We start from the raw sequence: 17,027 nt of genomic DNA, 5'->3' as shown, positions 1-17,027 counted from the left end.
GGTGACGTTACCTTTCTTCAGAGATGCTGCCACATTTTCGTGTTTAGCCTCCTGCCGTTTGTAAAGATCATCTCTCGCAATTCACTTTAAATTTGAAGTTGACATCCCTGCATTTAAATGGCTTCACATCTCTCTCGAACTATATACTCATCTGGGCTCAGAAGGTGTGAAGGAAATGAAAGCATGTAGAGGCCCAGGCCAGTAAAGGTAGTTGGAGTGAACGGAAATTTGTATATAACATAGGACATAGTACAGCCCAGGAACAGGCCCTTCAGCCCATATTCTGTGCCAAACATGATGCCAAAATAACCTAATCTCCAGAGATCGACACAAAGTGCTGGAGTATCTCAGCGGGTCAGGCAGCATCTCTGGAGAAAAAGGATAGGTGACGTTTCGGCTTGGGACCCTTCTTCAGATAGAAATTAGGGTGTCGGGGTTGGGGGGGGTGGGGGGGAGGATGAAAAGCTGGAGTTGAGAAAAGACCAGGACCAATCTGGGCCAGTCACAAATTACCTCAGGCAGGGTGGTGCCCTGGTGGGCTCATTGTTGGCTGGGGAAGGTGTGAACTCAACAGAGATACAATGTGGAGAGCTGAGGAGCTGGTAAACGACTAGGGTGGAGGAAGGGGGCAAGGGGGGGAGGGGTGAGAGAGTAGGTGGAAGATACTTAAAAAATAGAGAATTCAACGTTCATACCACTGGGTTAAAAGCCACCCATGCGAAATAAGAGGTGCTGTTCCTCCAATCTCCCGAGTGTGGCCACTCTGGCAATGGAGGAGGCCGAGGATGACATGTCAGTGTGGGAATGGGAAGGGGGTTGGCAATCGGGAGATCCCATAGGCCTCAGTGGATTGAGCAGTGGCTGAGGACAAGTTTTGCAGGATATAATAGCTGTACTAATCAGCTGGTGCTATTCTCCTCTGCCTGCACATGATCCATGTCCCTGCATTCCCTGCGTATCCATCCAAAAGCCTCTTAAACACCACTATCTTATCTGCCTTCACCACAACCTCTAGCAGTGCGTTCCAAGCACCCGCCACCCTCTGTGGAAAGAAATCCCCTGCCGATCTCCTTTAAACATTGCCCCTCTCACCTTAAGGTTACGCCCTCTAGTCTTTGACATTTCCACCCTGGGGAAAAGGTTCTGACTATTTACCCAGTCCATGATTTTATATGCTTCTATCAAGGCTGTATAAACGCTGGTAAAACCCAGTTTGCCCTGTGTTTTTGAATTTTTTGTATCTATGTAAACACAATTTGATGAATTGATGTTGAGATGTTGCATCATCTACTTAAAATGGACATGTTTAGTTTAGTTTTGTTTATTCTCACGCCTACTGAGGTTCAGTGAAAAGCTTTTGTTGAGTGCTAACCATTCAGCAGAAAGACTATACGTGCTTACAATTGAGCCATCTGCAGTGTACAGATGCATGATAAAGGGAATAACGTTTAGTGGAAGCTAAAGTCCAGTAAAGTCCAACTAAAGATAGTCCGATTTAAAAAAGACTCACATTAACAGCAGTGGGACAGTCAAAGTTTTAATGAGATACTTTCTAGGTAAATCTTAGGACCCCAGCAAAATGGTTGCTTCATTTGCTGTGTTTTTGTCAGCTGTATTCAATCACTCAACTTAAATAACTCTCGTCTTCACACTTACAGATATTTGAAATATGAAAATAGAATAGATAAATGGAAGTTTAAAAGAGCAGATTAACAACTGACAGAGAAATGCCAAACAAACGCATTAGGCATTCAGGCACCTCTATAATCAATAGTAATTTCCAGTTTGTGTTGCTTTCTCAAAGCTGGTTTGTATTCTTTCACTGTGAACATAAATCATTACCCACAGCAAATGTGACAGCTAGAGAAGTCAATAGATAGAAATGTGATTTGCGGAAGCACATTTACAGAGCAGGATTTTAAAGTAGTCAGGTCCAAATGACTAGTGTCGCACTATCCTGGGAGTTGTAATCTGTTATATTTTTCTCCAAATATTAATGTCACGAAGCACAAATCCTAAATACTGTTTATTCAAATGCAAAAAAATAAGCTCTATTCCCGGCTACTGCAAGGCTTCTGTTAAATGTAAAACTGATTGATCGATTGATTGAGAGAAAAATACAGCATGGAAACAGGCCTTTCGGCCCACCAAATTGCAGCCAAACACACATTCACACACTGGTTTAATGTCAACCCTGCTAAAGGTAGACAAAGCATCTTCACATGTTCTTCTTCCCACTGTACTCTGTTGCTATCTGAGGGGACTCAACCATAAATCTAACCTTGTTTTTAATTTTAGTTTTAGTTTTACAGGTACAGCAGGGAAACGGGCTCTTCGGCCTATCAAGTCCATGCCAACCATCGATCACACGTTCACATTAGTTCTATGTTAACCCACTTTCTCATCCACTCCCTACATATTACAGATAATTTTACAGAGGCCAATTAATCTAAAAAACCAAAGGTATTTTGGATGTGGGAGGAAAATGGAACATCCGGAGGAAACACTTGCAGTCACAGGGAGAACGTGCAAACTCCACACACACAACACATGAGGTCAGGATCAAACCTGGGCCTCTGGCGCTGAGAGGCAGCAGCTCTACCAGCTGCACCACTGTGCCACAAATTAAATCTGTCTTGAAAATAAGATTATTTTTGCTTTGAAAGTTCACTGAAAGACTTTGGGAACTGTGGCAACATAGTATTCACAATTTGGCACGAATTAAAAATTTCAAAACCAGGCAATAAATAAAAATTAATGAACAGGTTCAAAGAGCTAACATGTTTAGAAGCTGTCTATTTCTGGTCAGTGGTTGGTGTGGGGATGTTGAAAGTGGGGGACTCAGCTTTAGGTGGCACGGTGGCGCAGTGGTAGAGTGGATGCCTTATGGAGCCAGAGACCTGGGTTCGATCCTGACTGCGGGTGCTGTCTGTACGCAGTTTATAAGTTCTCCCCGTGATCGCATGGCTTTTCTCCTGGTGCTCTGGTTTCCTCCTACACTCCAAAGATGTACAGGTTTGTATGTTAATTGGCATTTGTAAAAAGTGTAAATGTCCCCTAGTGTGTAGGGTGATCGCTGGTCAGCATGGACTCAATGGGCCGAAAGGCATGTTTCCACGCTGTACCTCTAAATTAAACTTTGTTACATTTGGCAATGGGTGGTGTTGTTTAATGTGAAACCTGTTGCCGATGGTCATTGCATGGTGTAGATGTTATTTACTACACAGACAAGTTCATAAGGTCTCAGAGCAGAATTAGGCCATTTGGCTCAACACGTCTATGCTGCCATTCAATCGGCTGATCTATCTTTCCCTATCTTTCCCTTTCAACCCCATTCTCCTGCCTTCCCCCCTTAACCCCTGACTCCCTAATATCATATATCAAAGATAGACTTTCCCAGCTGACAGGCAAACAGTATGGATGTTGGGCAGAAAACCTGCAGGAAGAATTCCTGCAACTAGGATATTTGGGAATCCACGCCCATAGCTGTCTGCTCCATATCACATTCTAACTGTACCAAACATGGTGTACCTTTGTGAAAAAGCTGTAAATGGCCCCATACATCATAAATGTCAGGCCTGGTTCTGCGTTATCAAGAAGATTAATACTCATGAATATAAATGTCAGCGCCGCGGAGACATCGTTTTCCGATGTGATGTCACACATGTACGTGTCTCATTATTCGTTACTCTCTGGACAAGCTGTAACCTTGCCCAGATCAGTAACTTTATTAATACAAGGCGTTGTACATGTAATTATGTTTCTTTAACAGCAAAACAGCTCAGCATAAATTTCAGGAGCTCGTACTTGGTCTTAAAAAAGTCTACAAACATTCCTGAAATATCTAAATTCCTTACTTATGGAAAGACGCAAAATGGTGAAGTAATACAGCAGCATCTCTGGAGAAAACAGATAGGTGACCTTTCAGGTCGAGACCCTTCTGCAGTCTGAAGGAGGTTCCCGAATCGTCTCCATGTTCTCCAGGGATGCTGTCGGACCGGCAGAGTTACTCTAGCACTTTGTGTCTTTCCTTGGTAAACCAGCATCTGCAGTCCCTTGTTCCTTATTTATGTTTTTGGGATGCTAAAATCTACTCCGGGTGAATGGGTCTATCTTCATTTCATCACTACTACATAAATAGTCCCTGAGGATTTAATAATAAAATAAGAAGATCTGCACAGCATCGTATAACGCTGATCTGTATTACATTCGTAGGAGCTCACACTGATTATGTTTCTTCCCACCAGGTGACTCTCCTTTCCTTCAAAGTGGAATCTGACTTCACTTTTGTAGATTACATTAAAGGCGGGTATGAATCAATCGTTCTTTGATATTCTCTCTGTTAAATTCTGCAGTTCAAATGTAAGTTACTACTACAGCGCCCATAGCTATTGAACATACCTGCTTTTGGCTTTGTTCCAGAACCCAGCTAAATTTCACCGTGGCAATAGACTTCACTGCATCTAATGGTAAGTTTTGAGTAGGAAATCCATTCCTAAATGTTCTATTTGTCATAGAGCCATAGAGTCATTTTCTAATGGTCTATTATGCACTAGTTCACACAAGTCATAGGAGTAGAATTAGGCCATTCACCCCATTGAGTCTACTCCGCCATTTAATCATGGCTGATCTCTGCCAACTAATCCCATTTCCCTGCCTTCTCACCATAACCCTTGACACCTGTTCTAATCAAGAACGTGTCTATCTCTGTCTTAAAATATCCACTGACTTGGCCTCCACTGTCCTCTGTTGTAATGAGTTCCAATGAGTCAATGAGGCATAAGAGTGTGAAAGCAGGCTCTTCGGCCCAACTTGCCCACACCGACCAACATGCCCCATCATCACTAGTCCCACTTGCCTGCATTTGACCTGCGTCCCTCTAAACCTGTCCTGTCCATGTACCTGTCAAACTGTTTCTTAAACATTGCGATAGTACCTACCCAAACCACCTCTCTGGCAGCTCTTCCCTTACACCCACTATTGTTTGTGTGAAAAGGTTACCCCTCAGATTCCTATTCAATTTTCCCTCTTCACCTTACACCTATATTCCTCCCGTTCTCGATTCCCCTATTCTAGGCAAGAGACTCTGTGCATCTACCCGATCTATTCCCCTCATCATTTTATACACCTCCATAAGATCAGCCTCTATTGGGCCAAATTATGCCAGTTGTGTCCAATGATTCCAAGGAAAACGATTCCAAGGAAAGAATATTGGCATTCTGCTGATTCTAATCCTTCTTACTGGGGTCTCTACCTCTACGAACCTTCACCAGCAGAACTCACGTGGAATCAGAATCCCTACTCATCTGAATGGGAATTCCCAATTTAGATATCAATAGGAAAATGGTAACATAAGTTATCTATGTTTAGTAATTTTACTTTATCAGCTTAATTATTTTCTGTTGTTATACCATAACATAGAGTATGTTGTATAACATATAATATATAACAATTAATGTTCTTTGAGATAAATTAAACAAATGTAACATTGAACATGAGCTAGACACAAAATGCTAGAGTAACTCAGCGGGACAGGCAGCATCTCTGACGAGAAGGAATGGATGACATTTAGGGTCGAGACCCTTCTTCAGACTGATGTCAGGGGAGTGGGAAGTACATAGATAAGGAAGTGTAAGGTGTGAAAACAGGACAAAGGGAATGTGGATCAAGGAAAATGTAGAATAGATCATTGTTGGTTGGGAGAAGGTAACAACAAAACAAACAGATAAAATTTAGTCAGAGACAGTAAGACTGGTCATAGAACTGGGAAGGGGAATGGGATGGAGAGAGAAATGTCACCCATTCCTTCTCTCGAGAGATGCTGAGTTACTCCAGCATTTCGTGTCTATCTTCGATTTAAACCAGCATCTGCAGTTCCTTCCTACACATTGAACGTGAGCTACTTACTCACGTTGCACATGTCACATGCCTTTGCCTGGGTTGTGTTACTTGGCACGGTTCCTTTAGATAAATGGCTCCTTCTCCTTGCAGGGAATCCTTCACAGCCCACCTCACTTCACTACATGAACCCCTATCAGATGAACGCGTATGCCATGGCGTTGAAAGCAGTTGGAGAAATCATCCAGGACTACGACAGCGACAAACTCTTCCCGGCATTAGGATTCGGAGCGAAGCTGCCACCCGATGGGAAGGTGTCCCACGAGTTTCCTTTGGTAGGTGAATATTAAACTGGGCAGCAGCAGTGAGGAAGCCACAGGCAGGCGAAATATACCTTGGCACTAATGCTCCGAATGTTCTTGCAATCTTCATTGATGTTACTCCTCACTGGTAAATGAGAGATGTGATGATTTACAGCTTCATTCGCTGGATGACCCTCTTATTTGTGAGGACTGTTGTCAGGACAGTTTTGAGTTAATCTATGTTTAGATTAGATAGACACAAAATGCTGGAATAACTCAGCAGGTCAGGCTGCATCTCTGGTGAAAAGGAATAGGAGACGTTTCGGGTCGAGACCCTTTCTTCAGACTGAGAGTCAGGGTTAGAGGGAAAACTGTTTAGTTGAATTTTGTTTAGAGATGCAATGTGGAACCAGACCCTTCAGCCCACTGAGTCCACGATGACCACAATCACTTGCATACCAGTTCTACCCTACACACTGGGGACAATTTACTGAAGCCAATCAACCTGCATCGTCTTTGAAATGTGAAAAAAACCCCACATGGTCACAGGGAGAACGAACAAACTCTGTACAGACAGCACGCATAGTCAGGATCGAACCCGGGTCCCTGACGCTGCAAGGCAGCAACTCTGCCACTGAGCCACCATGCATCAGGAAAATGACAATGTTGGGTGCATTTCTGGCTTTGTATTTTCGTGTACAATATTCCTCGAAGCCAATGGAATGTAAAGCCAACATATCTCCAGATGTTGTGGTCATTGATTGATTGATTGCTTGATTAATTGATTATTATCACACGTGACATGTCGCAGTGAAATTCTCCACACATCTTTGCATGGTAGACTAAACCTAATTTTACCGTGCAAAACCAGGCTGCACTTGCAGAAGTAACGTTATGCAGAGTCTCGTGGTTACGTGTCTTTTCAAGAAATGTTTCTTGCGTCACCATCTTGTTAGAGACACACAGCACGGAAACAGGCCCTTTGGCAATGCCCTTGCCGAACAAGATGCCCCATCTACACTAGCCTGACCTTCCCGCATTTGGCTCGTATCCGTCTAAACCTTTCCTATCCCTGTACCTGTCCAAATTTATTTTAGATGTTGTACTTGCCTCAACTAACTTGTCTAACAGGTCGTTCCATGTATCCACCACCCTCTGTGTGAAAAAGTAAAGGCCGTCCCACTGATGTGTCCTTGGCACGCAAATTACGCGACCTCATCATCGTCGTGTTGAGGCGCACGGGCATTGTATGGCCGCACGGGGCTGGTCCCACTGAGAAGCGCGGAGGGGTATGGAGTTGTGCGCGGTATCGCGCGGCACTCCGGGATTTTGGACCGAACGAAATCTTCGCACGCCACTGAGCTGTCGCGTAACTGACGGCCAAAGTGGGACAGGCCCAAGACCCTGGCGCGACGCAATGTCTCACTTCCAACAGCAGCAGAGGCAGGCAAACGATCGTCAAACTCGGCCTGGGGCTCACGGCCGTTACGGTCCGGATCCGCCCCCACTTCTTCTCCCAGAGCGGGGCCAAGAAAATTGAAGATAGACACAAAATGCAGGAGTAACTCAGCGGGACCGGCAGCATCTCTAGAGAGAAGGAATGGATGATGTTTCGGGTCAAGACCCTTCTTTCAGACTGAAGAAGAGTCTTGACCCGAAACATCACCCATTGTGTTGTAGTCAAGAGTCAAGATTGTTTTATTGTCATATGCCCCAAACAGAACAATTAAATTCTTCATTCAGCAGCACAACAGAATATGTGAAGATAGTACTCTGTAAGCAACGTGATAAACAAAATAAAGGCTCAGTACACCCACACAGGCACACACATACACTTAAAACAAACAAACAATAGTTATGCAAAAAGACAAAACCAATGCCTCCAAGTCTATGTAGTTCAGAGCTTATTTAGAGGTTGTAGTGTTAAATAGCGCTGATGGCTGTAGGGAAGAAGCCATCTTACCCTGGGGAATGGAGGGATCTGGATCATGTGCAGGCAGATGAGATTAATTGATCTTGGCATCATGTTCAGCACAGGCACAGTTGTAGAAGGCACTGTTCCTGTGCTACACTGTTTTATGTTCTACGTCCAAACGGTTTCAGAATGCAATGACCCAAACTCAGGCACGATCTGCACCACTAATCCTGCTGCTTGGCTTCTACAGATTCCCAGAAAATAGAGCAGCAGGAGCTGAGAGATTGTTGTGTTCTGACTGAAGAATAAATACTTTTCAGGAACGACCTTGGGTTTAATACAGAACTCATTCTGTAGAGAGGCTTCATTCAAATGTCTTTTGTAGACCTGCTTTCAAAAAGCACTTAGGAACAATTAAAGAAGGCCAATGGGGAATGATTTGCTATTGTGTGCAGTTTGTAACAAAATGATTGACTACTTTTATATGATTTTTGTCCCATGCAACATACAGAGAAATTCTTGCCTTTGTGGGCCAGAAATGTGCAATTGTGTAAATATCTACACTCTACAACAATAGTGGAGTCCTTTAACCTCTTCCTCTCGGTGACCAAATAGCTACAAACACTGCTCGTTTCTGCTCTAATTTAAACAGAGCCACATTTGATTCAGACAGCTCCGAGGGGAATGCAGGATGCATAGGTCACTTTACTAGAGTTATAGTCAAACAGGCCCTTCAGCCCAACATCCCCATGCTGACCCAGATGCCTATCTGCACCAGTCCCACGTATCCGTGTTTGGCCCATATCCCTCTAAACCATTCCTATCCATGCACCTGTCCAAATGTCTTTTAAATATTGTTAAGGGCCTGTCCCACTTACGCGACTTTTTCGACGACTGCTGGCACCCGTCATAGGTCGTTACAGGTCGCCAAAAATTTTCAACATGTTAAAATCCTGAGGCGACCAGAACAAGGTACGACTCTTTGGGCGACTACTCACGACCATACAGGCTTCACCCCGCGACATGTCGCCAGGGTGTCGCCTGTATGGTCGTGAGTAGTCTCCTAGTCACCCAAAGAGTCGTAGCGTCTTTCTGGTCGTCGCTGAATTTTCAACATGTTGAGAATTTTCGGCGACTTATGATGGGTGCCGGCAGTCGCCGAAAAAAATCGCGTAAATGGGACAGGTCCTTTATAGCACTTGCCTCAAGTACCTCCTGTAGCAGCTCATTCCATATACTCACCAACCACTGTGTGCAAAATTTTTCCCCTTGGGTTCCTATTAAACCTTTCCCCTTGAGATATACTTTAGATATATCGTTTAGATATAGTTTAGTTTATTGTCACGTGTGCTGAGGTACAGTGAAAAGATTTTGTTGTGTGCTGACCAGTCAGCAGAAAGACTATACATGATTACAATCGAGCCATCCACAGTTTACAGATACATGATAAAGGGAATAACTTTTAGTGCATGATAAAGTCTGGTAAAGTCCGAATAAAGATTGTCCGAAAGTCTCCAGGTAGCTCAGGACTGCTCTCTAGTTGTTAATAGAACAATTGCCTGATAACAGCTGGGAAGAAACTGTCTCTGAATCTGGAGGTGTACATTTTCATATTTCTGTACCTCTTGCCTGATGGGAGAGGGGAGAAGAGGTAGTGACTGTGGTGAGATTCATCTTTGATTATGCTAATGGCGTTGCCGAGGCAGCGTGAGGTGCAAATGGAGCCAATGGAAGGAAGGTTGGTTTGTGTGATGGTCTGTGCTGTGTCCACAATTATCTGTAATATCATGCGGTCTTGGGGGCCTTTCACCTTTATCTGGATCTTGATTCCTCTACTCTGGATAAAAGTCTCTGTGTATCTCCCCTCTCTATTCCCCTCACTATCTTATATACCTCTATAAGATGACCATTCATCCTAAGGAATAAAATTCTGATCTTCCAACCTCTCAGTAAAGGTCCTGCCCTCAGGTCCTTGCAACGTTCCCATGAATCTTTTGTGCACTTTACAGTTTAAAGGGCCTGTCCCACTTGCCGAATTTTTTGGCGACTGCCGGCGTCATCAAAAGAATTTGAACATTTCAAAATACAGCGGTGACAAAAAACTGTTGCGACACTTGAAAACACACCTCGTGTCATACATCATCACGCCGCGTCACCGCCACATCACGCCGCAAATTTTTCGGTAACCTAATATGTCAGTCAGTGAAGCCGGCAGTTGCCGAAAAAAATCGCCAAGTGGGACAGGCCCTTAACGACATCTTTCTTGTCGTAGTCATCTTGACCGCCTTCCTGATCTACACGTGACACCATTTTCAAGGAACTATGCACCTGCACTCATTGATCCCTCTGCTCTACAACACTCTCCAGAGCCCTGTCCATTCACTGTGAAGGTCCTGCCCTGGTTTGACTTCCCAAAATGCAACACCTCGCACTTACTCTGCTAAGTTGCAGCCAAAACACTCTCTCACCTAATTATCTGAGTGAATTATTTCTTGATGTAATCATGTGCTGGTTGAGCAAATTGCAGACCAGATATTATAAAAATCTATTGTCATAGCACCACAGATATCCTGTCCTTAAACCTCCATGGTTAAACCCTTCTCAAAGTGCCCTGGTGCTCATATTTAACTGTCATTGCAATGGCATCCCTGTAAAACATGTTTCACCTCATGTCCATGTAATGCCCTTGCAGGCGGCACAGTGGCGCAGCGGTAGAGTTGCTGCTTTACAGTGCCAGACCCCAGGTTCGATCCTGGACTACGAGTGCTGTCTGTACGGATTTGTGCGCTCTCTCTGTGACCACCCAGGTTTTCTTCAGGTGCTCTGGTTTCTTCCCACGTTCCAAAGATGTTCAGGTTTGTGGGTCAATTGGCTTCTGTAAATTATCCCTAGTGTGTAGGATAGAGCTATGTACGGGTGATCGCTGGTTGACATGGACTCGGTGGACCGAAGATTCTGTTTCCACGCTGCATCTCAAAAACTAAACTAAAATATTCCCAGGCCAGTGCAGATCTGTTTCCACTATCTATGGTACAGGAGGGATAGTAATTCAATGTCAATCACCTTTTGTGTGAACGATACCTTTAAGGAGCAAATAAAGAAATTCAGGTGGACAAAAACACAAGTTAAAATCTGAGCAAGGTGAATGTTGTGGAGGAACAGAATCTTCAACACTGCTGCTCCAACAGTTCAGAAATGTGTGGATTTAATCCAGTGGAGAGCTATTGGCGACCTATCTGTTTGCATCATTGTTGATTGCAGGGAGTCAAATCTTAGACGGTACAATATTATGTATGAGTCTTTAATAGTTCACGAAAAGTTTAGTGAAAGCAAAAATGCAAAAGTTAGATTTAGCTCTTAGGGCTAAAGGAATCAAGGGATATGGAGAAAAAGCAGGATCAGGGTACTGATTTTGGATGATCAGCCAATAGACAATAGACAATAGGTGCAGGAGTAGGCCATTCGGTCCTTCGAACCAGCACCACCATTCAATGTGATCATGGCTGATCATCCCCAATCAGTACCCCGTTCCTGCCTTCTCCCCATATCCCCTGACTCCGCTATCTTTAAGAGCCCTATCTAGCTCTCTCTTGAAAGTATCCAGAGATCCAGCCATGATTCTATGAAAGTATTACTTAGAAGTGGCATGGGAGAGTGTGAAATTTGTGATTTCCCATTCTTTGCATCTGAGAATCAGCCACTTACATACAAGGGAAAGTGAACTAGATTTTCTGCCACAGATAGATGGGGATATAGCCAGACGCATGAAATAAAGTTAACCTGTTGGGCAGAACAGAGATCCAGCTAAATATGAATAACTGAGACTTAAACAAATATGCGAGTGAGGCTGAGGTTTAGTAACTAGGTACGAGATCATTTTGAATAAATAATTGAATGTAAGGCGTCCTGATTAAAGATACTGTGGACTACCTTGAATTAAAGGGTCTGTGTGCAATTTTAGTTGCAGATTTGTGTAAGGGACAATGTAATGAAAATGAAAATTAGATTAGTTCCTCTCTGGTGTATCACGTGGAATCAAAGAAAGCAAATATATTATAAATCCTCGTTGCAGTTTGATTTATCTTACAAATGTCATTGAACAATCTTTGAGATACAATAATCTGAAATAATCACGGTTAATGTTCGCCTTGACTGAATAAGCAATAACACTGGTTTATCAATGCATTAATAAGATGATATAAAATAAATTGTGAACTTCTGCTGCTAAGTTAAATTTTTCCAATGCATTCATGGACAGAATTAATTTTGTTTGGTTATCTGTTAAATTAATCATATTTCCCCCATCAGAAGCGTAACCTGCAGAATTGTAATAAAAGATTATGATTTGGCTCCTCACAGGGAAAAGAAAATTGGAATGATGAATAATAAATGAAATGATCAAAAGCCTGCTGACACTATTTGCTTATCTTAGCAGAATAACATCAATGCAACATAAATGGCTGCAAATGCAGAGGAATGGAGCACAGCGCTTATTTTTAACAACTAGAACTCCCATGCGCAGAGTTAATGATTGGTTATGAAACATTGTCTATTTTGCCATATCCCTACTTTCCTCATCAGTTGTGCCACTCAGTAGCACAGTGGCTTAGCTGATAGAACTGGTGCCTCACAGAGCCCGAAACCCGTGTTCAATTCAAACCTCGGATGCTGTCTGTGCGGAGTTTGCATGTTCTCCCTATGATCGGTTTTCCTCTGGGTGCTCTGGTTTCCTCCCACATCCCAAGGATGCACAATTTGGTAGGTTAGTTGGCTTCTGTAAATTGGGTCCAAAGAAGGGTCCCGATCTGAAACGTTACCTATCCATGTTCTCCGGGGATGCTGTCTGACCCGTTGAGTTACTCCGCATTTTGTGTCTTTTTTTCCTGTAAATTCCCCTTAGTGTATAGGGAGTGAATATGATAGGGAGATAACAGAACTAATGTGAAGGGGTTATTGTTGGTAGACATAGACTCGTGGGCCGAAGTCTTATTTCCATACTGTATCTTTCAAACACACACATCCCCCACCAAAATTCTTGCTTCTCCGCATTTTGCTCTTGTAGGCAAAAGCCAATTAATGTCTGCCTGCGTTTTTCTTTCTGTCAAAACGGAGATTAATATGGTTTTTATAATCTGAAAGCAGGCTCATTGGTCTTATTCTGTTGAATGATGCCTTTGAGAACAGGGCTGAACAAAATAGAAATTGTCAGTCTTTGCAGGTGTTCAATGTATCTACATCATTAAAATTGCTGCAGCTGGTTAATATAAAAGAGACATATTTATAAACCTCCTCTTGTATGCCTCCAGCAGGTACCAATATGCTTTCTGATCAATGAAGTTTGTTGAAGTGCTGTAATGTAAAAAACGCAGCAACTATGTTGAACACCATAGGCTTCCACAATCAGCAAAGTGATTGTCATAGTCATACAGTGTGGAAACAGGTCCTTCGGCCCAAATTGCTTATGTCACCCAACATGTCCCATCTACATTAGTTCCACCTGCCAGCGTTTGGCCAATTTCCCTCTAAACCTGTACCTGTCTAAATGTTTCTTAAACATTGCGATAGTCCCTGCCTCAACTAACTCTTACAACAGCGCGATCCATACACCAACCACCCTTTGTGTGAAAAGGTTACCCCTCAAGTTCCTATTAAATCTTTCCCCTCTCTCCTGAAACCTCTGCCCTATGTCATCTGGTTCTCGACCACATAATCTGTTTTATTGACGTAGGTGGAAAGGGATTGGCAATAATAAATATATCTGGAGTGTGGGTTGACGGACAGGAATCAAACTGTAGAAACAAACTAGTCCCTTTCTGAGTGACAGACCAGAATCCAGCTACGCATAGTATATTTTAAGGATTTAGGTGAGAGAATTAAAGATAAAGTCAGTAGATGTCAGTAGGGCGGCACAGCGGTAGAGTTGCTGCCTTACAGCACCAGAGACCCGGGTTCCATCCTGACTACGGATGCTGTCTGTACGAAGTTTACACGTTCTCACTGTGACCGCATGGCTTTTCTCCGGGTGCTCCGGTTTCCTCCCACACTCCAAAGACGTACAAGTTTGTAGGTCAATTGGCTTATGTAAATTATCCCTAGTGTGTAGGATAGAACTAGTGTACCGGTTATCATTGGTCAGCACAAATTTGGTCGGCTGAAGGGCCTGTTTCCATACTGAATCTCTAAACTAAATTCATAGAGCTGTACAGCACAGAAACAGGCCATTTTGGCCATTTTGTCCATGCTAACCAAGTTGGCCTATTGAGCTTTGCTTGCATTTAGCCCATATCCCTCTAAACCCATCATATCTATATATCTACCTTGAAAAGCCATAATTGTATCCGCTCCTATAGCTTGCTCTGGCATCTCATTCCAGATATGGACTGCCCTTGGAGTGAAAAAGTCCCTCTTAAATCTCTCCCGTCACCCTAAGCCAGTGCCTTCTCGTTTTAGAGTCCGCTCCTTGGGAAAGAGATTGTGAGCGTTCACTTTATGCATGAAAGAGTTAATGAAAGGAGAGGTGCAGCAAATCTGGTACAGCAGTTACTGAAAATAAGCAGGGCCGGCCCTCGGCCGATTGGACCGATTTTTCCAAATTGGGCCCCGCGCCCAAGGGGGGCCCCGCGTTAATTTTCCGTATTTCATATGGAAATACAAATTCGCTTTGTTAAATAAAGTTGAAAAAAAAACATTTGCCATACGGATTTTTTTACAAAACATACATGGTTTTGTACATGGAATACAGTCACTGTACGGCTATCAGACACAAACGATGTGTTAACGACTGTAGCACTTGTGTTAACAAGTCGTTATCCAATGCGTCATCAATGCATGGATCCGCATTCCTCAGTAAATGTGTAATTGTGTTTTAGAAGAAGTATTAATGACGCTGCGTTCCTTTGAATACAATTCACGCGGCGTCATTAACACTTCTTCAAAACATAATTACATTTTACTGAGGAATGTAGATTGATGCATTAATGACACATTGAATTTCTTAAAACTCACCATCATGAGCAAAGATCTTATAGCGGGGTGGAGAGAGTCCTGGCCCGTGGCGGCTCCTGATTATAGCTCCGCTATAAGATCTTTGATCATGAGTGAGAACTTCTTCTTGGTCTGCAGCAGGTTAGTCATTCAATGTACCTACCGACCCACGTTGTGTCTCTCTGTCTTTCACTCTCTCCCTCCCTCTCTCTCCCGTGCGCTCTATCTCTCTCCCATGCGCTCTCTCTCTCCCGTTCCCCACCTCTCTCTCTTGCTCTCTCGGCATTCCCGGAATCATTGATGGTTTGCGGTAGACAAAAATGCTGGAGAAATTTAGCGGGCGAGGCAGCATCTATGTAGCGAAGGAAATATGCAATGTTTCTGGTCGAAACCCTTCTTCAGACCCGGCTATTTCCTTCGCTCCATAGATGCTGCCTTACACCCGCTGAGTTTCTCCAGCATTTTTGTTTACCTTCGATTTTACAGCATCTACAGTTCTTTCTTCGACGTTTTGCGGTGATGGCTGCATCTGCGGTTCCTTTCTGTTGGGGGGGGGGGGGAGAGAGTCCTGGCCCGTGTCGGCTCCTGATAAGTGATATGTTCCCTCCACGGGTGCTGCGTTGCCCGCTGAGTTTCTCCAGCATTCTGTGTTTTTTGTTTGGCTCTGAAGTTGAAGGTGGACCCCCCTATGTCTACCTTCAACTCCCTGTCTGTGGTGGCTCAGCGGGACGGGCAGGGGCTCTGGGGAAAGGGTTGCGTTTCTGGTCGAGACCCTTCTTCAGACAATCACAAGTACTCTCACCGTCGAGAGTTCAGTTCAGTCTGAAGAAGGGTCTTCTCTCCAGAGTCGCTGCGCTGCCTGTCCTGCTGAGCTACTCCAGCTTCTGTCTATCTTCAATTTCCGAGTTAGATAAAATTGCAGACTTTTTAAAATCTCAAAATTTTGTAACTTTGCTAGAAAATGTACCTGCATCTTGGAGGCCGAAGGTTAGGTTGTTAGCCAAGAAGGATAGACTTGGTTATCCCTCAGTACAACATCAAGAATGATGTTGCTGTACTGAGGTATAGCCAAGTCTATCCCGCATTGCTAGCAGCTGATGGGAAGCGGCCACAATGCGGTGGCACCCGCAGCGGTGAGTGAGTGTTACTGGCATGAACCCGACCCCCTCCTTCTCAACGCTCATTCCCTCCTCGCAACTTTATCCCTGGCTAGCCTCCCCACACGCTGTGAAAGGAACTCTCCCCCGAATTGTCATGTTACTCGCGACACGTGACTCATTTATAATTATTTATTTATATTTCAACGAAAAAAATTCCCAATTGGGCCCCGCACCTCCTAAGGCCGGCTCTGAAAGTAAGCATATTGTACAAGTGCAGCAGACAGGTAAGAAAGCAAATGGTATGTTCATTGCTACAGAGGGAGCATCACAAAGGTTCACCAGATTGATTCCAGGGATAACACACCTGACTGGTTAGGGCGGCACAGTGGCGCTGTGGTAGAGTTGCTGCCTTACAGCGTCAGAGACCCAGGTTCGATCCTGACTACGGGTGCTGACCGTACAGTTTATTTTTTAACCTTTATTTAACCAGGAGAAGTCTCATTGAGATTAAAAATCTCTTTTACAAGAGAGTCCTGGCCAAGACAGGCAGCAGCACAGTTCCACAGTTACAGACAATAATTTAAAAACAACAGAGAACATATAAATAGAGTCACAGTCAGAACATCATCAAACAAAGCATGTACAGACAGAAGAGCCCGCTTCAACATCATTAAGAAGGGATTTAAATCTGTTTATAGAAACCAGCTCCTTAAGTTTCAGTTCATTCTGCAGCTGGTTCAATGCGAGGGGAGCAGCATAACTAAATGCCCTTTTCCCCAGTTCAGTACGGACTTTAGGTACAGTTAGTAAGAACAAGTCCTCAGAGCGGAGCTGATAAGTTCCTGTGCTTTTTCGAATTACATACTTCTGCAGGTATGAAGGAAGAAC

General features: G+C 43.7%; 1 protein-coding gene across 2 annotated transcripts in view; it reads left to right on the top strand.

Annotated features, from left to right (window-relative positions):
- The window catches only part of cpne9 (copine family member 9), a 385,757-nt gene that overhangs the window by 330,534 nt on the left and 38,196 nt on the right, over nt 1–17,027 (top strand). For both annotated transcript variants that reach the window (XM_033037106.1, XM_033037105.1), the window contains 3 exons: nt 4,248–4,309; nt 4,423–4,469; nt 5,992–6,173. In XM_033037106.1, coding sequence (XP_032892997.1) covers nt 4,248–4,309; nt 4,423–4,469; nt 5,992–6,173 — 291 coding nt within the window. The remainder of the gene's footprint in view (nt 1–4,247; nt 4,310–4,422; nt 4,470–5,991; nt 6,174–17,027) is intronic.

Source organism: Amblyraja radiata, chromosome 18 (assembly GCF_010909765.2).
Source record: "Amblyraja radiata isolate CabotCenter1 chromosome 18, sAmbRad1.1.pri, whole genome shotgun sequence".
In the NCBI taxonomy this organism is placed as follows: Eukaryota; Metazoa; Chordata; class Chondrichthyes; order Rajiformes; family Rajidae; genus Amblyraja; species Amblyraja radiata.
This window is presented reverse-complemented; position numbering and strand designations above follow the sequence as displayed.